General features: G+C 47.3%; 1 protein-coding gene and 1 long non-coding RNA gene across 14 annotated transcripts in view; one reads left to right on the top strand and one right to left on the bottom strand.

Moving 5' to 3' along the window:
- Window positions 1–25,732, bottom strand: part of TRRAP (transformation/transcription domain associated protein) — a 115,365-nt gene that overhangs the window by 50,449 nt on the left and 39,184 nt on the right. For 7 of the 13 annotated variants that reach the window (XM_058710945.1, XM_058710937.1, XM_058710946.1 and 4 more), the window contains exons 24-44: window positions 24,154–24,371; window positions 23,834–24,031; window positions 23,006–23,266; window positions 22,358–22,519; window positions 20,256–20,352; window positions 17,893–18,014; window positions 17,384–17,554; window positions 13,714–13,782; window positions 11,065–11,118; window positions 10,913–10,933; window positions 9,103–9,222; window positions 8,751–8,870; window positions 8,186–8,350; window positions 7,910–8,091; window positions 7,541–7,739; window positions 6,954–7,082; window positions 4,474–4,740; window positions 2,962–3,168; window positions 2,534–2,692; window positions 2,303–2,437; window positions 811–921 (exon numbers count right to left, since the gene is read on the bottom strand). In XM_058710945.1, coding sequence (XP_058566928.1) covers window positions 811–921; window positions 2,303–2,437; window positions 2,534–2,692; window positions 2,962–3,168; window positions 4,474–4,740; window positions 6,954–7,082; window positions 7,541–7,739; window positions 7,910–8,091; window positions 8,186–8,350; window positions 8,751–8,870; window positions 9,103–9,222; window positions 10,913–10,933; window positions 11,065–11,118; window positions 13,714–13,782; window positions 17,384–17,554; window positions 17,893–18,014; window positions 20,256–20,352; window positions 22,358–22,519; window positions 23,006–23,266; window positions 23,834–24,031; window positions 24,154–24,371 — 3,167 coding nt within the window. The remainder of the gene's footprint in view (window positions 1–810; window positions 922–2,302; window positions 2,438–2,533; window positions 2,693–2,961; window positions 3,169–4,473; window positions 4,741–6,953; window positions 7,083–7,540; window positions 7,740–7,909; window positions 8,092–8,185; window positions 8,351–8,750; window positions 8,871–9,102; window positions 9,223–10,912; window positions 10,934–11,064; window positions 11,119–13,713; window positions 13,783–17,383; window positions 17,555–17,892; window positions 18,015–20,255; window positions 20,353–22,357; window positions 22,520–23,005; window positions 23,267–23,833; window positions 24,032–24,153; window positions 24,372–25,732) is intronic. The other 6 variants (XM_058710947.1, XM_058710950.1, XM_058710949.1 and 3 more) reach the window with 3 other exon arrangements.
- LOC131501190 (uncharacterized) lies at window positions 14,552–22,120 on the top strand. The gene is made up of 5 exons (XR_009256681.1): window positions 14,552–14,648; window positions 18,581–18,710; window positions 19,603–19,777; window positions 20,596–20,629; window positions 21,843–22,120. It is a non-coding gene; the product is annotated as an uncharacterized LOC131501190 (long non-coding RNA).

Genomic DNA, 25,732 nt, shown 5'->3' with positions numbered 1-25,732 from the left:
TCTTGCCGACAGGCCCCCCCCCCCCCCCCCCCCCGCTCTCTTGCTGTGGGGTCGGTGGGGATTTGCACTCATTTGTGGGAGTGACGGATTAGCGTCAGGTAGCTCCCCAGGAGCACACCCAAGCTCCTCCCACGGACCTCACAGGCTGGGCCTGGCACACTGCAGCACCGAGAAGGTACTGGCTGAATTATTCAGCAGATTCTTTTCAGTACTTTGAAGCCCTCAATGGTTTTGCAAGATCTACTATTCTGTTTAGTAATCATACAAACTTAAGACTCCCAAATTCTACAAAAACTACCTAAGAAAATTTCATTTACAATGTTTTTTTTCAAATTGTTTCAGAAATAGATTCCCAAGAAATACATGAAAATACATATTGACATAAATGATAAAGAAATACAAGTTTTAAAAGCACTTAAATTACTAAACGTTGTGCACAATTTATGGAGGTCGGATCATCCCAGCACCTTTTTACAAGATGTACTTGGAAGTTAAATAATCTGCCCAAGGTCACTGGCCGACTGCCATGTTGTGTCAACACCAAGATGACCTTAATCATGAGACAGACCAATATTTTACCATCGCAGAAAGAAAAAAAATGTTTTTAAAAATCCCATCACTTATAAAACAAGCAGGTTTCAGAAACGTTAGCCTGTTATGAAATCAGTGGAATGTGGTACAAGAGAGCTGGCCTCAGACCTTGGTTTGTCTACATTGTTCCTGACTACACTATCAGAGATAACAATCTAGAATCTATTAAGCAGTCTCTGCTCTGAAGAATCTGTAACAGAAGCCTTTCAAAAGCTGCACCTGACAAGCCACGCGGATGAGGAAGTTCACCACTGTGTCCGTGTGCTGCTTATCAATGGGTTTGGCAAGAAGGGAGTCGGCTCCAGGCAGCGACTGGCTCCTTCCGAACACCTAGAAAAGGCAAGCAGAGCATTCTCAACAATGCGTCCAGCTGACAGGGCGCGGCCTTGTACAGCCAGCTCGAGGTACACAGTCCTCCTGGGGGTGGCGGCTCTGGGCAGTGGGGAGACCGGCGGCAGGCACGTCTCTGCAGACACAACCGACAAAGTCGCGAGGACACCAAGGCGGCTCTTCATACGGAGCAGCAGCCAGGAGAAGAGCACAGACAAAGCTGCTCCAGGCACAGGAAAAGGAGCCAGTGGATGAGTCCCAAGTGAACAAAGACCCTGGGGCACTCCCGAAGTGGAGGAAAGGCCTGTGTGGCTGGAGCATCGTGAGGAAGAACGGGGTGGGGGGGGGGGGGGGGGGGGGAAGGGCAGGGGAGGCACGAAGGCCATCAGCAGGGCTGAGTCACACAGGCCTTGAAGGCCGCAGCCCCAGAGAGGGCTTGGCCGGGGAGAGACAACCTAACCTACTGCTTCTTCAAGCTTTTTCTTTTTTTAAATGTTTATTTTTGAGAGAGAGTACGAGTGGGGGAGGGGCAGAAAGGGCGACCGAGAATCCGAAGAGGGCTCTGTGCTGACAGCCAAGAGTCCAATGCGGGGCTTAGAACTCACAAACGAGCCATGAGATCCTGACCTGAGCCGAAGTCGGATGCTTAACCAACTGAGCCACCCAGGTGCCCCATCTTCAAGTTTCATTTTTAAACGATGTAACAGTACAGAGGCCCCAGGCTCCCTTTACTCAGCTTCCCTTAGATTCTGACAAGAGGCAGCAGGAGAGGAGAGAGGAGCTGGGAGGCACTGCAGTCAGCAGGGGAGGTGGCTGGGCGCACGCCAAGAAGGGTCCGCGGCCGGGTCAGCAGGACCTGACACGTAAATGGACAAAATCCGTGGCCCGAGGTGTGTCTGACCTGAGCACAAGTAGAGACCAGTAGAGGGGAGGGACGGTTCAACCTCAGGCACAGAGTGACAGAGCCATCACCTCAATAAGGGCTGAGGAGAGCGAGCAACCCCCTCCCTGGCTCTCTTGTGTTCTCCAAACAAAACAGAACACATTTGTTCACTTTGAAAAAAATGAACACAAATGGGTGCACATTCTCGATCAATTTTCTTACCCAAAGCGTTTCTCTCGATGCCTCCCTGCAAGGAATTAGCCATTCTCATTGGAACTCTAAGGTATCAAATACACACGTAAAAAACAAAAAAACAAAAACAACCGTGTCTGGTGACATGAGAAACACGGCAAGTCCTAGGTCACTGGGGTTCTACCTGTGAGTGCAGCCTTTCCCAGCTGTGTCTCAGGCACGGTGCTGGGCACTTAGCCCACATTCGGAATTTGTGGAATGAATGAAAGAAGCGCAGAACCCGTAACAGAAAGCACTCGATCTTACCGCGCTGATGGCTCCAGTGGCCGTCCTAAAGCGTTTCACTTCCTGGGCGGAATCCACCGACAGGCCTCTTTTAATGGAAGATGAAACAGAGTTGACTCCTTCGCCACTTGAATTTGAGTCCATGTCTGAATCCGGCTTAAAAAACACACAGGTGTGACTTTACAAACTGATTTCTAGGGAGAAGCAGAAGGAATTCAGTCTGGGACGACGGGACAAGTCTGGCAGCCGTACCTGCTGGTCCTTGATCCTCTGCAACTCCCACTTGATGACGACTTCAGACAGGTCCACGGCCAGCCGCCTCTGCTCGATGGTGACGCTGGGCGTGAAGCCCAACCTCTGCATGGCGCTGACCATGTGCTGCACCAAGTGATGCCGCACAGGGTAGTAGACCTGCGGGTACGGGGCCTGGGTCACACCGGGACCACCGCCTCGCGACTCCAACACACATGCGCAAGCGGGCACACACACACGCATACACCCCCACCCCCCAATGGACCAGAAATACCTTTAGTAAGAGATGACTAACCACGTTATTACCGCAAACAATTAGAGATAAGCAAGAGGTGAAAGCAAATGCCTGACCGCGCGGGACGCACCCCCTATGGTCCTCCGGTGCTCTCAGCGTGTGCTCCCCAACCCCTGTGGTGCTATCTACGCACCTTAAAGTGCTGCACGATCAAATGCAGGATGTGAACGAGCTGCGGGACCGTGTGGCCCTCCTCCACAATGATCTTCCTCGTCCAGTGCGTCAGCATCTGGTGCCCGTCCTCCATCCTGGCCGGCACCGCCGGAGTCAAGATGGCCATCGCCTGTCTCACGATGGCTCGAGCCTCCATCGCATGAGCCTTGAGGAGACTGTGAAAGACCTAAAACAGGGAAGAGGTTCTTACACACGGTGAGAACGAAGGCTTGGAGAAAGGAGATGAGAACAATCACTTTGAACCGAGACCGGGTGTTTTTGCAAAAACGGTTTTTACAAAATTGCTTAGGGCTGTCTTCTCAGGAAACAACAAAGCTGCTTTCTCCTTCCTTAAGTTTTGAGATGAATACGTTATTCCTCCTCCTACCGAGCTCCCACTTCGTGCCCGTGCTGGGCCAGGGTGGAGCACACAGAGGAAGATCTGGCTCCTTACAGGGACTCTGCCTCGCGTAACTCATGGGAAGTTAGCTGACGTACAGGGATCATTTCTTTCACCACAACGTGACACGAGTAAAAGGACTGCCCTCAGAGGCAGTCTTGGGAAAGCGCAAGTGAGAGGTGACGTCCTCACGTTAAGTAAGGTCACGACACGAAGACCACCTGATGGGTACGGAAGATGGAGGGGGCAGGGCAGGTGCCGGAGATCAACAGGACTCGCCCATGCCCCGACCGGGAACTAGAGGGCATCGCAGATGGTCCCTGCGTCTCTGGCTGGGAGAGCAGCGCCCCAGAGACGTGCCTGTGGGAGGTGATGACGGAGGGGCCGCTGGCTTTGTGGTCTGGGGTGTAACACCTCAGAGGTCACAAGACGAAGTGGTCAGAGGAAAACAATCAGGAGTGACCGCACAGAAGAGGACAAGGACGATCGCTTAGGCAACGTGAATGGGACAAACTGAGCACTAAAGCGTACTACCGCATTTAATTCTTAAAGAGACAACACTAAACGCAGGGTCACAAACTTGCAACTGCAAAACAGAAACTCAAACCCAGGGCGGCCTGGCGTCAAGGCCTAACCCCTCCGGGGACTCGGAGAAGGGTGCTCATCGTTGGCAGAGGATCAGTACGGGATGAGGGTTCTAGAGTGCCTAGTGTCTTTAACTAAGGAACGGGCTGGGCCCTTGCAGAATGGTTTCAATGGACCAGCAGGTCAGAAGCCAGGCTACAACGTGCAGAGGAGCAGGAGATGGGCAAAAGAGATGCTTTGCTGTTTCAGCAGCAAGGCCGCAGAGGGCCGACGGAGCACAGCAGTAACTGCGGGGCGGGGGACACAGTGAGCGGTCATGGGAGGGTTCACGGTGTTTGTAACACGGCAGAAACCAGCTATTTTTAAACGGTGCCGGGAAGGACAACAGCAAAGGAGGCTACAACTGCGGAGGGGGGTGGGGGGAAGCGTGTGTGCAAATCTGCCCAACACCTGGGGCGGCGGGGGGGGGGGGGGGGGGGGGGAGAATGGGAGGGCGCCCCGCGGTACCTGAAGGACGATCTTCTTGTGTATGGCAAACTTGGCAATGATGTGCGCCAGAAGCAAGTGTCCGCTGTATTTGCAGGCCGGGTCCACGCAGGCCTTGGACAGCAGGCAGGGCCACGCGAAGGTCATGAGGCGGCGCAGCTTGCTGTTGCGGTTCTTGTTGTTGTCGTGGATGTGGTGCGGGGCGTGCTCCACCAGCAGCGTGGCGTACTGCAGGAGGTAGATCCTCAGCGAGTCCAGCATGTCTGCCTGCTTCTCCGGGTCCAGCACCTGCGGGCAAGACCAGCAGAACGGAGCTCGGGTCCAGGCCTGAGCCGTGTCACCAGCCAAGGGCCACACGACAGGTTTACACCTTCAAACACACACGCACCAGTGCGCGCCTACACACACACACACACACACACACACAACATCAAGCTTTACAAGAGAACCAACGAGGTCATGCCCATTTTCCCATTATGTGTGCAGATCAGAGACTCACGGAACGAATTTCACTGACGAAGGGCGGGCTTACAAGTCTGAACACAGTGGGTGAAGGAGCTTCAGGGGAAAAGGAGGGCCTCTTCTTTAGGACGAGATTTCTTTTTTCTTTTCTTTTTTTTTTTTTTTAAATTTTTTAAAAAAATTATTTATTTTTGAGAGAGAAGACAGAGCATGATCCGGGGTGGGCAGAGAGAGAGGGAGACACAGAATCCGAAACAGGCTCCAGGCTCCGAGCTGTCAGCACAGAGCCCAATGCGGGGCTCGAACTCACAAACCACGAGATCATGACCTGAGCCAAAGTTGAACACTTAACCAACTGAAAATCAGGTGCCCCTGTTTCTTTTTTCTTTTTTTTTTTTTTTTAACGTTTCTTTATTTTGAGAGTGAGCAAGCACATGAGAGCGGGGCAGGGGCAGAGAGAGAGGGAGAGAGAGAATCCCAAGCAGGGACGCAGAGCTCGATCCCATGAACCATGAGATCACAACCTGAGCCTAAATCAAGAATCAGACACTTCACTGGCTGAGCCACCCAGGTGCCCCAAGGACAGAGTTTCTTAATTTCCAAGTAGTTGAGATTTTTTGCCTAGTCAGCTGTTAAGTGTCTGTCTAGTCCTTATTTTGCAGTATTATCGTAAGAAAATGCTACCTGGAAAACAAATCTCTAAAGAAATTGTTACAGTTTTCTGTCATCAAGTATCGGACACATTTCTGTTTCATGAATATGAGAAAACATGTCCACCCCGAGGAATAACCCGCAGGTCTCTACTGAATCAAGTGCGCTGACTCTCCATTCCAGGCCTAACTACATTTTCTTCCAGAAAGTTCTGAAAGGCTGAAGTCTTCCACCACAACTGTGTTTTTACTGGGGTTTCTCTGGCTCCCCGAGTCCCCTCTCCCCTGGACCTGCTGCTTCCCGGCAGCCTCTCCCGGGGCCCCCACCTGCCCGGTGCCACTAACCCTCACCTGACCTCGAAATCCCAACTCCTCACTTGTGCTAAGTCAGCAGCATCTGACCCAAAAGACAGTCTAGAGAAGGCAGCACAAGAGAAGGGGCCGCATCTGAGGCACCATCTCCCCCAGTTGCCCGGAATGAGGCAAGTGTCAATATGGGGACCCAAAACAATTCCTTGGGCTCAGCTCTCATTCCTAGAGAGAGCGGAGGTGGGGTGAAAACTGCAGGAAGGACGCCCGTCTTCAGGAACCAGTAAACTGCCAATGGGAACAGTCCCATCCACTTGGGCCCCAGGACGGAACGGTGATGGAAGGAGTGAGAAAACCGGGTCCTCCTAAAGGGCGTTCAGACAACACCCTGCAGAGGAATGCCCGTTGGTCACAGCACTTCAACAAACCATGTGTATACAGAACGCTCTACCAGCCTACAGGTGAACACAGCACCTGCAGGCAAAGTTCAAAGGCCAGGCCAGCATAGGACAGCCGAGGCACCGAGAGGAACGCCGGGCAGCCATTTCTCAAACACGTCACTCAGGAAAACCTCTCTAGCACAAACCGGAAACGCTACTGTAAACATACAGAGACCTAACACCTAAGGTAACCTCAGACATCCCTGCTGCCACATTGGTCTCGTTAACTTGACAATAAGGGTCATGGTGGCAACTAGATCTGGTCTGTTTCCACTGACTTTTAGTAGATTCTTTTGCAAAAGTGAAGACAAAAACCGTGTGTCAAGACTCTAACCAGCAAGAGGGATTTTTACAAAACAACTCCAACATCTAACTGTTTACTGACATATGTTCCGTTTCTCACTGGAATCTATTTGTGTGGAAAGTCAGTTCATTCTGAAGTATCCTCAAAAAAATGCACTGCATTCTAATATGACCAACGCAATTCTATAAACCAATGCAACTGTGGAAGATTAGAACCTTAGGGAAATAAGCTTATTTCAGCGAACCCATCATACAAAACACGCATGCACACACACTCACACGTTCTCTCTCATCTACTACGTTGCTTTTCATGCCAAAGCACTGATAGTGACACCACCTTGGTTATAAACACACTGGTGATGCTCTCCGGGTTATCGCCTTCTGGGTTGGGAGGTCCTAGGAGCTGCTCCCCGTCTCCCTTCTCAAAGCTGTATAAGAAAGCAGGATTCAAGATATGCTGCAGAACCTACAAGAAAACGTAAACATGAAGGAGGAGGAAAACAACGTTGTGCTCCGTGCCCTTTATTTCTTCACTAAGGTGGGTAGGGCCCCCAGGGTTTGCTTGGACAATGAACCCGTGAAGCGAGATCTCAGTCAAGGGTGTGACCCATCACCTGACTTTGACTCAAGCAGTCAGCAAATAAGGTGGGTCAAAATAGGAAGAAAAGCGACTTGAGTCTGTCTATTCTTCTCGTGTCAAACGAGGCATTTACTAAAAACAAGGACTCCAACAACCTACTTTGCAACACTGGCTCACTCTGGACCCGCCGTAAGTTTTTCAACGGCGGCATCTTCCTCGCCAACAGTCCAGACTACTAGTTAAGTGTCCGCAGAGGCATAGCAGAACACAAACAGTGCCCCTGGTTCCCTAGAAAACTAGCCCCGACGCCCACGGCAAAACAACAGCCTAACCGTGAGACTCACCTTGGCTTTCAGTTCATCTCCAAAGTTGGGGTCGCTGAAGTCCACAAAACGGAAAAACAGGGCACGCTTTTGAGCGATGCTGTAGTTTTTGGGAATCTCTTCCTCCATGTACTCTTTCAGGAACGTCATGTTGCAGAGAAAACGACCAGTAAAGGCCCGGAGCAGCTGGAACAGCAATTCTATGTCTCCATAATTCCTTCTGCAGGGTCAAATGAGAGAACAGGCTATGTTATGGCTGCTTTCGCGACAACGTGGGTGCCGCGTGGCCAGTGGACCACGGCTGAGCACAAATTCTCAGAGGGGCTCCGGTGTAGCTTACTGGGGGGAGGGAACAAGTCACTGGACAGAAAGCAAAACGGATGCACCCACTTGCAGTAATTCAGCAGACAGTAGGCCAGCAGCTTGGGCTCCTTCCAGTTGGTGGCAGCCATATTCTCCTTCCGGTGTCTCTCTTGAAAGGTCTCGCTAACCCACACACGCCTCAACTGGCTCACCAGAGAATGCTGATTGGCCAGCCAGGAGTCATCGTTTTTAACTATAATACTTATGATCTGTCAAAGAAGCGACAATTAGGGAACTGGCGGGGTTCTCTAAGCATCTCACCTGAACTTTGAAGATTTCAGGTGTCTGGTGAGGAGACGCTACCTTGATGGCCTGAAACTGGAGGTCCAGGCGCAGGGTGCTGGTGCTGGGCGAGCCAGGGCGCACGGCGGTCTGGGGGCCACCGGGCAGCAGCAGGGTGATGAACCTGTTGGGGTTAGCGGCCAGCACATCTCGCAGAGGTCTGGCATCTTTGTGTTTTAAAAAACTCTGAAAACAGAACAAACAAGCTATTTTAAGCCAGTCAGGGCTCACAAAGGGTTTAGATGAATGAGCACTATGGTTCTTTCCAAATCTGTCTAGGCAGGCTAAAAAGCTGCTATAAGCACCCTTTTAACAAAAAGCTCCTTATCGGTAATGATACTTCGTGACTGTGGACTCCATAATCCTAGCAGTTCATTCATTTGTTAACACCACCCAAATCCTACAGAGAGGGGTTCCTTGGCCCACACTTTTCCACGTACACGACAATGAGGTTTCTAACACTTGGATATGTTACAGAAAAAGAAAAGCAGGGCACTGAACAACGAAGTATGACTTTCGGATTGCAGAGCACACCGGCTGACAGGAACCTGCAGGGACACTGGACACCAGCTCCCCGTGTGCCTACCATAAACATTCTGCTCCACTGGGGATCGTTCAGTGTGGCTTCCATCATGAACAGCTCCACCGTCTGCGAGGGGTGCCGAGTCAAGAACTTGATGAGAGGCTCTCTGAACGGACTGCCGGCCTAGAAAACATGTGGGTGAAATAGCATCCTCTCAGGGCTTGAAGCTTCTTAGGTCCACCAACCTACCATGGCAGGAGAATGCATTTGTCCCTCCTCGTAACAGTCACAAGCGAATACTAGCACGGAACATCTTCGTGCTGTTAGAGTACCCCATCTAAGATATGACGAAGTGAAAACATCACAAGCCAACAGATGGTGGAAGAATCAGAATGAACCCCAATTTGACCATTACCTCAATCAACATAGCCCGTTCTGTTTTCATCACAACCTCTAACAAAGGCTTGACGAGAGTCTGAGGTGCAGCTGGGATCAGATGAAAAAGGTTTATAATTGCCGAACAAATTTTCATTTCCTAGTGAAGAAACCCAGAAATTACAAAACAGGCCAATTAATTTTGCCAGCCAGAGATCTCAACATCACTACAGACCCTACAATGGTCTAGCTACATTCGCAAGGCTAGCCACCAGAAGCAAAGAATTAACATGTAAAAAGCCACAATTTACCAATGTCAGATTACTGCTGTGGCCCAAGGAAACTAACTGCCCTTGGCCTTCAGATTTCATCTGTCAACGGAGGGAAGAGGGAGCTGTGTACCTGATGTGATTGTGCTGTGTCTGTGTTCAAGAGCATGGACAAGTGCTGGACGTGACCTGACAGGCTGCTACGCTAGAGCCTCATGGAGGAGGGAACGAGCAAGCCTGTGGCCGGGGGAGCGTGACATCACGGGGTCTGCTTTGCTGTGACATCACGGGGTCTTCCCAATACACTAAGTTCTGAGGGCACAGACTTCTTTTGTCCTCAAAACTTAGCACGAGAAAAGCCTTCAAAAAATCCTTAAGTATTTATCCTGAAAGTTGAACATGAACATAAATAAACGACTGACCACGGTACTAAAAATATTCGTCAACCAGACCTACAGATGAGGCTGACAGATGGCTCTATGGAATCGTACAAAGAATGTGAAATGCCAAGATTTCTGTACTTTTCCAGGTGCTGACAGCTCAGTGGTCAATCGCTCCCAGTCCCACTTTCCATGCTCAGTGTTGGCTCCCACAGTTTTTATCCGCAATTCAGAGATTCCACGTGGCCAGAAGTACGGCCACGGAAGGGAAGACTCCCTGATGTACACCCCCCCGCACCGTGTGCAGTAGGATGTCCGTTACTCTAAGCACAGTAAAATGGGGATGATAAACACCCGTCAGGAGGGGCCCCATCCCAGGAGCATCTGAGATACCTCCGCAAATGCCTTGACAAACCACAAGGCCAACAGTGAGATGGGGAAGAAACGAGAAAACATGGCTCAGTGTCACCCCACCTCACCTGTAGAGTTCTCCGCTGAGGAATTCCCCAGAACACAGAGCAAGGTCTACTCTGAAATTGTAACATTCTAAGAATGGTACTTTCGTATCGTGGTTTACGTTTTCCAAGCGCGGGCACAAAATCACTTCTTTTGGTCTCCACAGCATCACCAGAAGCCAGGACTGAAAGATGCTATCATTCCCATTTTACAGCAGAGGGAAAGCTCAGGGTTCTGACTGTCCAAAGTCACGGTGTCGGGGACTACGTCAGTGTGGTGTGCATGAGCGAGAGATGCGGGGGGACGAGACACGGAGGGGCAGGGAGGTTTTAAACTCTGGGCAGGCAGCCAGGCACTCAGGTGTGTGCAAGAAAACAGCTCCTCTCAGTCCCTAGCAGGGGTGATGTTCTTTGTGTAGTTTCCTCCCAAGAGGCTGTTAGATGTAGGAGTTCATACCATCATTATGAGAGCAAAACCCGGCTGAATCTTAAACGGTGTTGACATACTGCGATTCTAACATACAGAAACCAGAGAACTTGGACTCTTGCTTTAAAACGTCCTAATAGGTAACATGCGTGGCATCCGGACAGTTCACAGCAACGGTACTGATACAACTCCGCCACAGACAGACAATACGGCTCACTGCACTCCAAGGCACAACGCACTCTGTCCACCACAGAACCACAAATCACAGCAAAACCAAATACGACAACACCCCCTCCTGGGCCTCCACTGAGATTCTCACCTCTACCCCTTCCATGGCAGGCTGAACCAAAACAAAAATTACAGCATGAAAAAAGGCAACAAAAAGGTAAAAAGAACAGAAAAGAAAAGAAAAATATAAACCGTTCTTCACAATGCAAGTCATAAACTGACTTTAAATAGGGTTGTTCTCACCTCAAACTGACAGAATGGAGACAAGGAACATCTCCCGCACTCGGAAATGCTTTCCTGAGGATGGGGAGGAAAATCATCTTTTTTTCTATTTATGTTATTTACATAAAAACTTCCCATATACTCATACACAGTAAGGATTATTGGGGGAAACAAGACAGTAAAGACAATGATGAAAAAGCACAATAATTAACAAATGCTCAACAGCAAAAAAGCACACTTTCCACCCTTCAGATGTCAAAATAGAGCCCTTCAGAGAGTGTAGAATGGAGCATATCCCTTCCTTAAATCAAATTTGAAAAGCAGGAATTTTGGAACTCTTGCCCAGGGGGAGAAACTGTCAGACCCAGTTGTGTGCAAATGCACTTAAATATCTGTTTCTATTCGGAGTAAGTTTTCATGTACAGCACTGTCGTTAAAGAATTTTTCTTTGTCTTTCCCAGCTGTAGCCAGGAGAGTGCCAGGTGGTTTAGCCCCATCAGCCGGTCACGGTGACACAGCCCCCACACCCAGAAGAATGCACAGATACCTGGGTCACTTTGCCAAGTGAAGCCATGCATGCCAACACAGACACAGCTCCACAAGCGGTTGTGAGTTCTCCCCTGGGGGGGGTTCGATGTTCAAACGGGAAACCTTTCCCAACACGGTGCTAGTGCAAAGCTCTGATCATCAGGGTACACCCAGCATTATAAATAGTCAACTATTTATATTTAACATGTCTTCAGTTAGAGGTTCTCCCTTATGTAATTATTATTTGGGGATTCAACCAAATGGGGACAACCTATGTTCTGAGATCCATTCCCAATCGTGAACAACATCCATAAAAAATGACCAGAGTTCAAGAACAGAAAGGTGGCTTGGCCCTGGGCTGAGATGACGAAACCGTGGGCACGCTGCAGGCAGACCCCAAACACCATGGCCTGAGGCCGCACCTGCAGAGCTGGGTGTTCCCAGGCCTGCCAGGAGCACGCTCCCAGGATGGATGGTCACCATGTTTCCCACGGGAGCTGGAAGATCTCCCGAGGCCCACAGCTCCGCCCCCTGCCCACTGCCCCATCCAACGAGCCCTCCAAATGACTTCCATCAAACTTTATGGAATCTTTCTGATCTAATGGAAGGAATTCACCTGCCCCTTAGGTTTTTAAATGTTTATTCTAGAATCGTGTGTTTTGGGGAATTAACAGCCTATTATAAAACAAATATAAAAAATTTAGAGCAAAAATACCTAGCAGATGAGAGATGGGGAGGAAAAACAATAGAGGCACCCGTACCTACTCCCAAGAGTTTAGGCTTTTATTTTTTTTTTTTTTTTTTTTTTTTTTTTTTTTTTAAATTTTTTTTCAACGTTTTTTATTTATTTTTGGGACAGAGAGAGACAGAGCATGAACGGGGGAGGGGCAGAGAGAGAGGGAGACACACAGAATTGGAAACAGGCTCCAGGCTCCGAGCCATCAGCCCGGAGCCTGACGCGGGGCTCGAACTCACGGACCGCGAGATCGTGACCTGGCTGAAGTCGGACGCTTAACCGACTGCGCCACCCAGGCGCCCCGAGTTTAGGCTTTTAAAACCCACTCTGCTCTCCCCCACCAAGAGTTCCTGATATTCCCCTGTGTATACTGATAACAAACCTTCAAAGAGGTTATTATGGTGGTATTAACGCTCCTAGAAAGTTTGGAATCCTGGATTAGTTTTGCTCAGCTGGCTGTTTAGAAGCAGCAGGAATCAAGACTTACATAAACAAAACACCTTGACACAGAATGGTCAAAACAAAGCATAATAAAGCCAAAAAAAAAAAAAAAAAAAAAATTCAAGTTGGGATGAAACACAGCATCCAACAAACAGGCACAGAATACAGAAAGCCACGTTGATCACGCCTCTGAAGAGCTCTAGCATTCCCTCCTTAGGACACTGCCGTACAATTTCACCAGGTGTAACAGGAACTTAGGGAAAACATGATCCTACCGATAGGACAGTCATCAACTTAAAAAATATTTGAGAAGAATATTAACATATACAAATTAGATTCAAAACAGCAAGAACCGTTATTTTTAACAGCAAAGTCTTAGAATGACCAACGTCAGACATGTAAAAATATTTAACTTAAAGTCATAAAAATGTGTTTCGAAGTACTGGCTGTTTGATTTTTGGCAAATAGCTGGGGTGGAGGATTGAGACCCATAAACATACACACCAGTACTTATGTGATGCTTTACTGCATTATCCTTACTGTTTCAAGTCCTAAAATCTATACTTAGTTTTATGAGGCAATGATGATGGAAAGCAATGGAAAACAACAGCTGAGGAATGCACCACCATGCAAACAGCAGCTGCCAAGAACAGTCTAGAAAATACACTTTGTACACTTTAAAGCAAAACTAGAATTAAAAGACTAACATTTCAAGCTTCCCAGAATTCTCATCAATGAAAATGTCATATTAAAGTGAACAAGAGATTTTAAAGAAATATAAAAAGGAATGTTCAATCATCCAGAAAAATAAAAGGCAAAACGTAATGCTAATAAAATATGGTCAACAGTTCCTATAAACTAGATTTCTGACCAGCGTCTTAATTAAAAGCACTGCTCTAACACTAACACTGGCAACAGCAGTGCCGGGCACAGCTGCCCTGCCCCGAAGCGAAGAAGTCACTCACGTTTCCGTCGCTCCTCTGGCCCCCTTTATGGGTGAGGACCACCACTTCCATCCACTTTCGTAGATGTTGCTGTTGAAAAAAAACCACATTCTTAGACATTTTTGCCTCACACAGGATCATTTCAAGGCCTTGCTGTTCTTAGGTGGAAGTTCATATGTAACCATGAATTTCCGTCATATTCAATGTGAGGACAGCAGCATTCATGTTTGAAATGGCCCAACCACCGAACTGGAGAAGAGAGCAGTTGGCATTTGCGTCACTTCTAGAAGGCTGAGTTTATGCTGGTAGAGTGGAAAACGTCCCGAAACTCGGCCATTCTGACGTTGGGATTTTACTGCTACCCTCTCACTACCACGTCCCTTTGCCCTGAAGCTGTTCATGAGCACCTCAAGGAGCCAGGCGAGGCACCCTGTGGAGAAGGAACAAGCCGACATCATCCCTCCTTGTTTGGCTTCGGTTCCAGTGGGGAGAATAAGGTAAAGTACACAGGTGCCTGCCATGAACAGTCACGGCAAGGGGTTGTCAAAGAGGAACAGGCATCAGCCAGATAAGGGGGTCAAGGTCAGGGAGGGCCCTGCTGAGGCAGACACTCCAGAAGCACAAGGGAAGAGCACACCAGGCAGAGAAGAGGAGAGATAAAGGCCCTAAAGCCACGAATAATGTCTGGCTGAGCAGGAGGGGGCACAAGGTGGGTGCGGGGGGTGGGCTGGGAGATGATCATGGATCCCATCTAGTCAGAGGCTGTACAATTAGTGCAAATACGGAGCAATTCTATTCTGTGCAGGGCAAGGGCAACCTTTGTGAGCTAATAATAAGATTCCGTGTTCTGCGGCAAGAGCCCGAGAAGAGGGATCCCCAAGCCCGGAGTAACTCTGGCCCGGCCTGGGTGTATGCTGGCCAGCCTCCCAGCCACAGTGGCCGGCAAAACCTGGCAGGTAAGCGCTCAGAACCTATAGCTAAAAGCCCAAGAGCATACAAATAACTATCTTCACTGTCCCACATGTCCAAACTTGTCCTTCAAACACTGATGCCCTGTGGGGAATTAACTAGCTGTTTTAAAGGAGACTCCGGGATAAAAGAGGCTTGGGGACGGATGATATGAATACACCTAAACGCTTATAGAGCCAGTGCTCCCAAGAACAGGCAGTGAGAAACACTAAAATACACACACTTTTAAAGAAATTAAATACACTAAGCTAACAACATTCTGCCAGTAAAATTCCTGGAAAGATACTAATCACCAAAATTTTTAAGGTGGTTATCATGAATGCCTATCCTACACACCGAGGTGTCTTCGCTCGTAAAATTATACCAAGGGCTTGAGCTGTTCTCCTCAAAAGCAGATCATGCGTGTGGCAAGACAAAGGCTCAGTGATGGAACGCGGCTCTGAAGAACATACACAGAAGGGCAAATGTGTCTGTCCTTGACCAGCGTACCAGCCCTGCCCGAGAGCAGCAGGCACGGGCACAGGCACATCAGGAGACCCATGCCGGGAACACGAAAGCAGAGTCGGCACGGACACAGGCTGGTCTCTGGCAAGGTGGGTGTCAAATGAGAACGGCCACACCAACAGCAGCTTCAGTCTTTCTTTATCCAAGTACATCAACACTCTCTGCTCCTAGAGAAATTTTCACCATTCTGAAAGCAGCTGTAATGCCAGAGCAGGGGGAGGGGGGATCCCCTACACAAACCAGAAACACAAACCCACGGATTTGACTTCCGGGAAAAGACTCCGGGCCTAAGTCAGGAACTACAGGCTGTGAGGTAGTAAGTCTCTTCACGCTGTTCTAAAAGGTCTGGGTAACGATGTTCACCAAATGAATTCTCAGCTCACAGCAAATCTGAAGGATCAGACTGGCTGTGAAACAACCAACGGATCACAAACACGTTGCTTCCTGCAGGCCTGCAAAAGCAGCGAGGACAGCTGAGAGGTGAGAGAAATACAGAGACACTGAGGACACGCACAGACCTCACACACAAGTGTGCCAAGAGCTGTGACGTGACGGAAGATAAAGAGCATATCTGATGTGCTCTCGTTAGGAGGCGATACAACTTCATTTACTGGAACCACATCTGTGAATGTCTGTACTGATGTAAACTGGTGGGGGGTGGGGTGTGTGTGTTACGCTTGGATGCTTAATGGGAAGGCGGCTTCCAATCTGGAAAATGTATTTCCATGTAATACCCTGTTTCCCAGTTCTACTCCAATAGGGCAGCAGCTACAATTTTTAGGACCAACCGTAATGCTACCAATTCCCAGATAGGTGTTTTGGTGATTGTTCGCTGTTTCGGGGTCTGCAGATATGAAGAAACCACACGTGAGGTAAAAGCGGTGTGGTCCTCACACATCTGCACCCCACACACGCTCTATCTGTACCTGTCTACTCCTGTCTACGGCTGCGGAAAACCTGTGCCAGAACCAAAACGAATACCTTCAATATTTTGAGATATCTAAATGGTCAAAGGCTACTTAAGAAAGAAGCATGCCAAGTACATGCACATTTGCAGTAATGTGCCACGAAATCCAAAGTTATTTGTAACCGTCTACCTCCCAGGAGCAAAACTGAACGTACACGAAAGTTAATAGTTGAACCTCCTTCAACTGCTTATGCTTCAAATTTAAACAGGGTCAAACAGGTATTTTTATTTGCATAATTATTTCCTTGGTATCTCTAAAAACCCAAAATACTTCAAAAGTTCTTACACATGTTCCACTATATCACTGTCTACGTAACAGCAGAAGACTGGGAACAACCTAGATGTTCCTCAGCAGGGGAACAGTGAGACAAATTAGGGCACGTCCACGTAAGGGAATAGGAGAAAGGAGTAGAAGAAAGAAGCACTTCATGTTCTCATCTGAAATGATGAGTCGTAAACAAAGTAACAACTGTGTATACGTTGTGCTTCCTTTTGAGGGAAACAAAAGAATATACCTATGTCCTATTTTGAGTATAAAACATCTCTAAGGGACATACAGGAAACTGTTAACACAGGAACCGGAGGCGGCCACTGGAGGACAGGAACGAGGGGGGGTCTTTCACAATAACCCTTTCTTGTTTTTTCTTAATGTCTGTCTATCTATCTATCTATCTATCTATCTATCTATCTATCTATCTATCTATTTATTTACAAAATCAAGAAGATATTCATTTGGTACTTATTTATTTTTTAAATGTTTATTTTTGAGAGAGACAAAGTGAGAACACAAGCAGGGGAGGGGCAGAGAGAGAGAGGGAGACACGGAATCCGAAGCAGGCTCCAGGCTCTGAGCTGTCAGCACAGAGCCCGGATGCAGGGCTCGAACCTACGAACTGTAATATCGTGACCTGGGCCAAAGTAAGACACTCAACCGACTGAGCCACCCAGGCACCCCAATATCTATTTATTTTTGAGAGAAAGAACACGCACGCATGCAAGCAGGGGAGGGGGAGAGAGAAAGGGAGAGAGAACCCCAAGGAGGCTCTGCGTGATCAGTTTGGAGCCTGACAAGGGGCTCGAACTCACGAATGGTGAGATCATGACCTGAGCTGAAATCAAGAGTTGGGTGCTCAACACCCAGGTGCCTCCCCCTTTCATGCTTTTTGAATTTTAAACCACGTATATGTATTACTTAAAAAAAATAACTTAAAATTTCAGGCTGATTAGAGAGTATTTATGCATTTGGCTTACCATCATCTGATCACAAAATTTATCATTGAAGGAGTTTGGGAAGAGCCTGGTAACTGAAGTGAGACGATTCACGACATTCAGTGTCAGGCTTCGATAATCCCCCAGCATCATCAACAAAGGCCGCATATGTGTATGAATTTGATCTACTTCTATGGTAGCACCTTCTAAAAACTATTAAAAAAAAAAAAAAAATTACAAAGGAAAACAGTTAACAGAATATACTTTAAAACAGAATGAGCTCATTCAGCTCTAGCAAGAAGTGTGTGTTTTCCTTGGAAAATGGAATATTAACCATATACGTTCTGGAAGTTTATGATGAAATGAACGAGACTGCTCATTACTAGTTAATATTTTAAAAGGCTCATGAGGACCATGAAACAAATAGAGACGTTATCAGAGTGCAGTGTGTACGAAACAGAGACTTCCAGGCACACAAACGAGGTGAACAGGATGAACCTAAAGGCAGAACTCACACCCGTGTGCGCGCACACACACACGCACTCACTCACCTTTCTCATACAGGCTTCTCCAGCCTCCTGCAGCTCACTATTCGTGGAATTCAGGGCCTTGAAGAGGGCAGCGATGATCTTCTCCCTGGACTGAGGAAGGTAGTTGCAGGCAGCAAGCGCATCTTTAGGGAGACAGATCAATACAATTTCATTATTAACCTGAAAATTATATGAATAATTTCCTTGTCTAAAGGCTCTTCTTACCAATCAACACAAACTATGAATCACTGAACCACCTCCCAAGTGTCCGACCTCAAGAAAGACAAAGGAATACATGGTCTTCTAGCTCACGTACATGTTCAGGGTTATCTAGGAGGGAAGTCAACAGCCTGTCAGAAAGGCCATGATAAATATTACCCGGTCCAGACAGAAGGAAGAAGGGCTGGAGGGGGAAAAGCGGGAGTGCGCACTGACACCACTTCCCCCAACCTCACATGGGGTGAGAGCATGGCTGAGTGTAAGCAGACGAATGCTGAATTGACAGAGGGCTGGCCCTGAACTCTAGTGGTGAAGGGAACACACACACACAGCCCGGCTTCTCTTCCACTATCCATGTCTGACCAGGCAGCCTCCTCCCATCTTGGGGAGTTAAAGGCTGTGAAAATGCAAATATTCATAGAAAAGGGGACACACATTAATCCCACATGTTAGCTGAGAGATAACATCCAAGAGTAATGCCTGTTATTAGCCAACAGGAAAGAACAGCATGCAGAGAAAGCAATCCCGACACAAGCAAAGATTCCAACCGTGGCTGCGGAGCACCCCCCTCACTCCCACCTGCTGTGTCGTCCACACCCCAGCCCCTTGCTCAAGCACAGGTATAATGGTCTGCCTCTTACCTCCTCTACCCCTAACTCAAGGAAGATCTTGGCAATGTTTTATTAGGAACGTAAAACCCAACAGAGCAAGAGAAAAAGTCAACTAAAAAAAAAAAAAAACTCGTACTGGGTATTTATATATATATATAGAAAAGAAAAGAAAAGAAAAGAAAAGAAAAGAAAAGAAAAGAAAAGAAAAGAAAAGAAAAGAAAAAGAAAGAAAGAAAGAAAGAAAGAAAGAAAGAAAGAAAGAAAGAAAGAAAGAAAGAGAGAGAGAGAAGGGGGGGGACCATTCTAAGTGAGAATTCAAAGGAGTAAAAATTCAACAGTGTAACTGACGTTCCTCACAAAAGCCTAGAGGTGGCAGGATTCTCAAATGCTATGGAGCCACTGAGAAGCCTATACAGGTTGTAGTAAATCTTACTGTATACTCCGATTTGGGTGCAAATGGCAATATATGAAAGCTATGACAATACTTTTGTCTTCTTTTTAATGTTTTTTTTATTTATTTTTGAGACCAAGAAAGAGCATGAACAGGAGAGGGGCAGAGAGAGAGAGAGGGAGACACAGAATCCGAAGCAGGCTCCAGGCTCTGAGCTGTCAGCACAGAGACTGACACGGGGCTCAAACTCACGGACTGTGAGATCGTGACCTGAGCTGAAGTTGGTCACTTAACTGACCGAGCCACCCAGGTGCCCCGAGAGCTATGACAATTCTTAAACCAGAGTATCAGAGTCATGACAGAACTACAGAATAGAGATTTAATTATTATAGGGTAAAATGCAACATTTATAAGAGTAAAAAATTATTGAAATCCTAATAATCCTAATAATCTATTGACATCTCATTATGTAGTTTCACAAATACTTTTTTTTCTTTTTTTTTTTTGAAGAAAGGCAGACTGCCACGTGCAGCGCCTCATTTGGATGTGTCTGGAGTCTTGGAAGCTTGACTACCCTACATTCTCCTACAAACACAAGTTTTTTGATTCCACCTTAAAAAAGATAAAAAAAAAAAAAAAAAAAACCCAAGGAAAAATAAGATAAAAACAGAGAAGGCGGCAAACCGTAAGAGATTCTTAAATATAGAGAACTGGCGGTTACTGGAGGGGCAGTGGGTGGGGGATGAGCTAAGTGGGTGACGGGCATTAAGGAGGGCACTTGTTGGGATGAGCACCGGGTGTCACATGGAAGTGATGAATCACTGGGTTCTACTCCTGCAACCAATACTACACTGTACGTTAACTAACTTGAATTCAAATAAATAAATTTAAAAAAACAGAGGGGCGCCTGGGTGGCTCGGTCCGTTGAGTGTCTGACTTCGACTCAGGTCATGATCTCACAGTTTGTGGGTTTGGGCCCCACATCAGGCTTTGCACTGATGGTATGGAGCCTGCTTTGGATTCTGTGACTCCTTCTCTCTCTGCCCCTCCCCCACTCTCTCTCACTCTGTCTCTCAAAAAAATAAATAAACATTATAAAAAAACAGAAAAAGCCACTGTCTCCCTGCACCTTCATACTCATGACTTAATTTTGATTAACTTACTTAACGCTGCAATTCGCAGAGGTACGAGTGACGGAAGGCTTTTGTAACAAGGCAGCTTTGTTAAAGCGGAGTCCTCAGCCTCACATAAATTTAACAGCTGTAAAAGATACAATAATTTTAGCCTGCTCTTCCTGTCAAGACACAATAACCTTGAAAATAACAGAACACAGCAATCTTACACACACACACACACACACCACAATCAACGAACTAAATTCAAATCCTAGAGAATTTAATACCAAATGGAACCGAGTTTCCTTCTAAAGCAAACTCAGCCTCAGCAGTGAAATGAGACATTTTCTCACCCATTCTGATACCGTAACCTTTTTTCTCTACACAGGGGACCACGTGAACTGCAGATATCATGGTGGCAGGTACATCTCCCTCCTTATTCAGAGCTGCTCCCCAATGCCTCGGGCCAGTGCTCAACAATCGTGTGTGCTCTATAATTCAGCATTTCAGTGGTGATACTAGTTTGCCCCCCCGCCAAGTACAGAAAAGTGCATAAAGAAAGAAGTTGAAAGTCACTGGGAATACCATTAGTCAGAGATTCCTGTAGCTACGTTTTATGTTTCTGGACATTTTATCACAGGCCAGCATATATTTATACGTCTAATACCTAAAATACCACATATGTGGTTCTACTACCATTTTCCCCTTCTTACATCTTAAAAAAACAGTATTAACTTTACCGTTTTTTCCTTAAAGATTCCTACCTAGTGAAAGATTTAAAACAGCAAAAAAAGGACAGAGAGTAGAAAGCACTTCAAGCCACCACCCTATTCCACTCCATCAGCACTACTCTCCTCATATAAAACACATGTGTGCACGCACACCTACAGACAACTGTATCTGTATCTACATCTAGACAGAGCGAGTTCCGAACATGACCTGTACCAGGATCACCCGGGCAGCTGGGGAAGCTTGCAGGTGGTAGATTTGTAGGTCTGACCCCAAACTTCCAGGGAGAGGACTCCAGAGGCTCTATTTTTCAAAAGATCCTCACATGTTTTGTGAGTACACTCACAGCTGGTACACAGCTGGTACACTGATTAGCACTTGGGAAACCAGACACATTTGCTGAGATTTATCTCCCAGCACTACTTAAGGATCTGGTCTTAAGCTCAGTGAGGAATTTTCCACACGGGTTAAAACACATCTACCTGGATCCACCAAAAGGAAACTTCCTCCCATCCTCTGGTGGCTCTCCTAGAACCTTGGACAGGTCCTATGAGCATCGACTCTGACACAAGGGACGCAACAAGGTATAAAAGATCAGAGCTAGACCACGTGATCATACAATCGTACGTCCAAGCAAATACATAGGACTTAAAGACTCAAGAGGCAAATTTTTCATACCTGGAAATTCAAACTTAGTGTGGACTGAAAAAACTTGCTTATGACCTTTGCCTCAGTTTACTCTGACAATGCCTCCAGAGTATGATTCAGGTCTTAAAAAAGATCAGTCTAGAGACTGATCCCCAGACCAACATTGTATTCTAAGAATTAATGCTTAGAATTTGATTGTATGTATAGTTCAATTTGTTTCTCACTGTCTAATGTCACCCCATACTGGGATGTTTACAGAGACAAACACTTGTTAAGATGCCATCTGCCACTGCCCAAGATGAGGATCGTCAGTATCTGTATTTCATGGAGTGCCATCAGGGCCAAATAAAGGCATTCCTGTGAAGTAGGTTCTCCACGGTGCACGGCACATTCTTAAGTGATGAACATATTCAATAAACCGGCCCTTGCTCTGAGCCAGTCTTACTCTGGGCACCAGCTGATGACGGTGATCAGAGCAGGTGGTACATCTTTCTCCAGATGACATCTTTAAGGCCCTGGACAGCAAGGTTCCTCGTAGAGGGCTCACACAGTTCTACGGACTCGGAAAACAGCCACACGTGGTTGAACATCTCTGGTCACCAGGCCTGTCACGTACGTACCTGTGCGGCGTGCTGGGCCAGATTATGGTTGGTTGCCTGTGGTCGCCACCTATGCCTTCTCTGAATGCTGCCTGACCAGTCTTTGCGCACAAAGACAGGCTACCAGACACACGTCATCACCATCCACACCACGCCGCACCACCACCCCCCTACCTCTGTGTAGAACACCTTATGTTCCACCACGTTAAGATCCATTGTGAAGAGCCTGGGCTGTAGTGTGGTACAGAACGTGTTCCCCTCCATCAGGCCAATCTGCGCATTGGCAGGCTGGTGTCTGAGCAAATGCTTCTTGGGTGGGACCATATCCTGGAGGACCTGGGAGAGGAAAGGAGGAAGCACTACTGACCAGCTGTCCCTAAAAAGCAAATACTGCTCCTCACAGTACTCGAAAATAATTACCAATTTGAGAACCACGAGATAAAAAGTTATCACGAACGTCCTTTAGTTAGGGAAGGGAGGGGAGGTTCCGTGTGCCAACACCAGATCATAGATAGTTAAGTGTCAAATACATTTACCTCCTGAGTCTCCAGAGGCACTGCTCTTAAAACAAGAGTGACCAGACTGTACTACAGAGACCCAGGAAATGCGCCCTCTGTTCTCCTGACACTGACAACTACGAGTATAGCCACTGATACAAGCACGCCGCTTTCTGCCTCTGAGATCAGAGAGAGCACGTCCAGTAGCACTCCGTGAGGTGGACACACAGTTCCCAGTCATACATCACCTTCAAGTCAGATTTGAAGGAAAACTGTCTCAAAAGTTTTGCTCAAATGATCCTAATTCCAGTGGCAGAAATCTCACCTCTTTATGGGGCTCCATGATCACTGTCACACTTTTCCCAGTGACCTGGGCTAAGACCTGCAGGGAATGCATGGCCTGTTTTCTCACAGTGGAATTTGGAGAGGTGACTTCTCGAACCAAGTCATGTGTCACGTGGTGAAAGGACTTCTCCTGAGCTGCCACGATCTCTTCGGCTCTCTCTTCGTCTTTTAAAGGTGTCGCACACCTCATCAGAAGCTGCTCCAGGGTGGTCTTTGCCATGGCAACCGCCCCGTTGGAAACCTGCAGGCCAGGGACTCCTCAGAACGAAAAGGGCTGTGGCTGAGCACCCGCACCCCTTACACCAGCTAATTTAACAACCCCCGTTCAGTACTTCAGGGGCCAAGTCGCCTTCCTACAATTTCCATAGGTCACTCAGAAGAGAAAATGCAGACCTGGACACACTCCTTATATTTACGTGACAGACGAGCTGGCAATGCCCACTGTATTCTATTTGTTCGAGTTACACCTGCACATAGGTTCCGAAAAATGCAGCTTCCACAGAAACTCCTGCAACACCTGCACTATTTAGCTCTATGGCAAGAGTGAGTAGTAGTACTGTTTCCCTTTACAGAGAGATGTGCCGTGTTATGTACTCTGGCCTGTGACTATTCCTTAGCAAGGCAGACAGATATTTAGACAACCAGGGAGAGCCTATGGTGGTTCTGACCTGTCCTTTTATTAAAGATGCCATAACGAAATCTGAGCTGCTAGGAGAGCCCATTTCCAGAACTGCTTCATACTAACTATTCTCCAGGCAAATCAGTTTCTGGAACAGCTTGGTTAGGTTTGGGACCACCCATTACCTACCTCTCCAGTCAAGTCCATCATGACAAAGAGAAGCGCTTTGAGGAACGTCTGCTGGTTCTGGAGAACCCAAGTGAGAGGCAGCCGCTCCATGAGAAATTTAATGGACACCACACCCCCCAGCTTTGCATACCAGGCCTGCTCATAGCAACACGCACACAAGCGTTCTACGATGTAAGAAAACAGAGGCAGCTGGCAGGCCTGGGGAGAAAAACAGAAGCACAAACTATCATGTTACTGCAACTCTTAAACCACCAGTTTCCAGGCTACCCCGCAGGCACAAACACCCCCAAAAGAGCAGATGCTTCTCAGTCTTTCCTTACCCTCTCCTTTGAGCCCAGGATGATACTGGCAACATCAAATATCACAGCTAGTGCCACCTCTCCAATCTTGCAAAGCTCCTTTTCCTCGTATGCCATGCAAATGGCTATCGCATCAATAAGGACCAAGGGATCCATTCCTTTGGACCCATTTTCTTCACTGTGGAACATGGCTGTGCTGGGCTGGCTGCCCACCTGGTAGCAAGGAAGCAGGAAAGGACCTGAAAGAGAGGCAGCAGGCATGGGAGAAAGTCAAGGTTATTTCCATGGACGTTCTTGTCCCTCAAATGGCAAAACTACCTCATTTTTTAAATTTTTTTAACGTTTTATTTATTTTTGAGACAGGGAGAGACAGAGCACGAACAGGGGAGGGGCAGAGAGAGAGGGAGACACAGAATCTGAAACAGGCTCCAGGCTCTGAGCTGTCAGCACAGAGCCCGACGCGGGGCTCAAACTCACAGACCGCGAGATCATGACCTGAGCCGAAGTTGGACGCTTAACCGACTGAGCCACCCAGGCGCCCCAAAACTACCTCATTTTTAAAACACTTAAGTTTATTTATTTTTAGGGAGAGAGTGAGAGTGAGCGTGCGCCTGTGCAAGCAGGGAAGGGGCAGAGAGAGAGGGAAAGAGAAGATCCCAAGCGGGCTCTGCACGGTCAGCGCAGAGCCCCATGCAGGGTTCAAGCTCATGACAGCGAGATCATGACCTGAGCTAAGATCATGAGTCGGATGCTTAACTGACCGAGCCACCCAGGCGCCCCTAAAACTTTTTTTAAGTTTATGTTTTTAGGAGTCTCTGCACCCAACATGGGGCTCAAACGCATAAGACTGAGGATCAAGACTTGCATATTCTATCAACTCCAACAGCCAGGCACCCCTAAACTACCTCGTTTTCAAACTAGAGGTCAGGAGCTCAATAAAAGCTCACGCTGGTACTTTTTTTTCCTTTTTGAAAGAACTTTTTAATTAATAATTTATTTATTTTTAAATTTTCATCCAAATTAGTTAGCATATAGTGCAACAATGATTTCAGGAGTGGATTCCTTAGTGCCCCTTACCCATTTAGCCCGTCCCACCCCCCACAGAACCCCTCCAGCAACCCTCTGTTGTTCTCTATATTTAAGAGTATCTTCTGTTTTGTCCCCCTCCCTGTTTTTATATTATTTTTGTTTCCCTTCCCTTATGTTCATCTGTTTTGTATCTTAAAGACCTCCTATGAATGAAACCATGTGAGACTTGTCCTTCTCTGACTAATTTGCCAGCACTGGTACTTTAGACCAACTTCTGTTAAATTGCAATTACTTGTAAACTAAGTGGTCTAATTCACACTAAGGTGATTTTTCTGAATTATTTCCGTTATAAACAGCATTCTTTTCAGATTTTCTCGGTCATAACTCAAAAATGCATTAGTTTAAGATGAAAATCACCATCAGGTTCCTTGTTTTAAAAAAATTAGGGAGGGCTGGGTGCCCCGTCGGTTAAGCATCCGACTTCAGCACAGGTCATGATCTTGTGGTTCATGAGTTCGAGCCCGGCATCGGGCTCTGTACTGACAGCTCAGAGCCTGGAGCCTGCTTCAGA

The sequence above is a fragment of the Neofelis nebulosa genome, chromosome 18, assembly GCF_028018385.1.
Source record: "Neofelis nebulosa isolate mNeoNeb1 chromosome 18, mNeoNeb1.pri, whole genome shotgun sequence".
Classification (NCBI taxonomy): Eukaryota; Metazoa; Chordata; class Mammalia; order Carnivora; family Felidae; genus Neofelis; species Neofelis nebulosa.
This window is presented reverse-complemented; position numbering and strand designations above follow the sequence as displayed.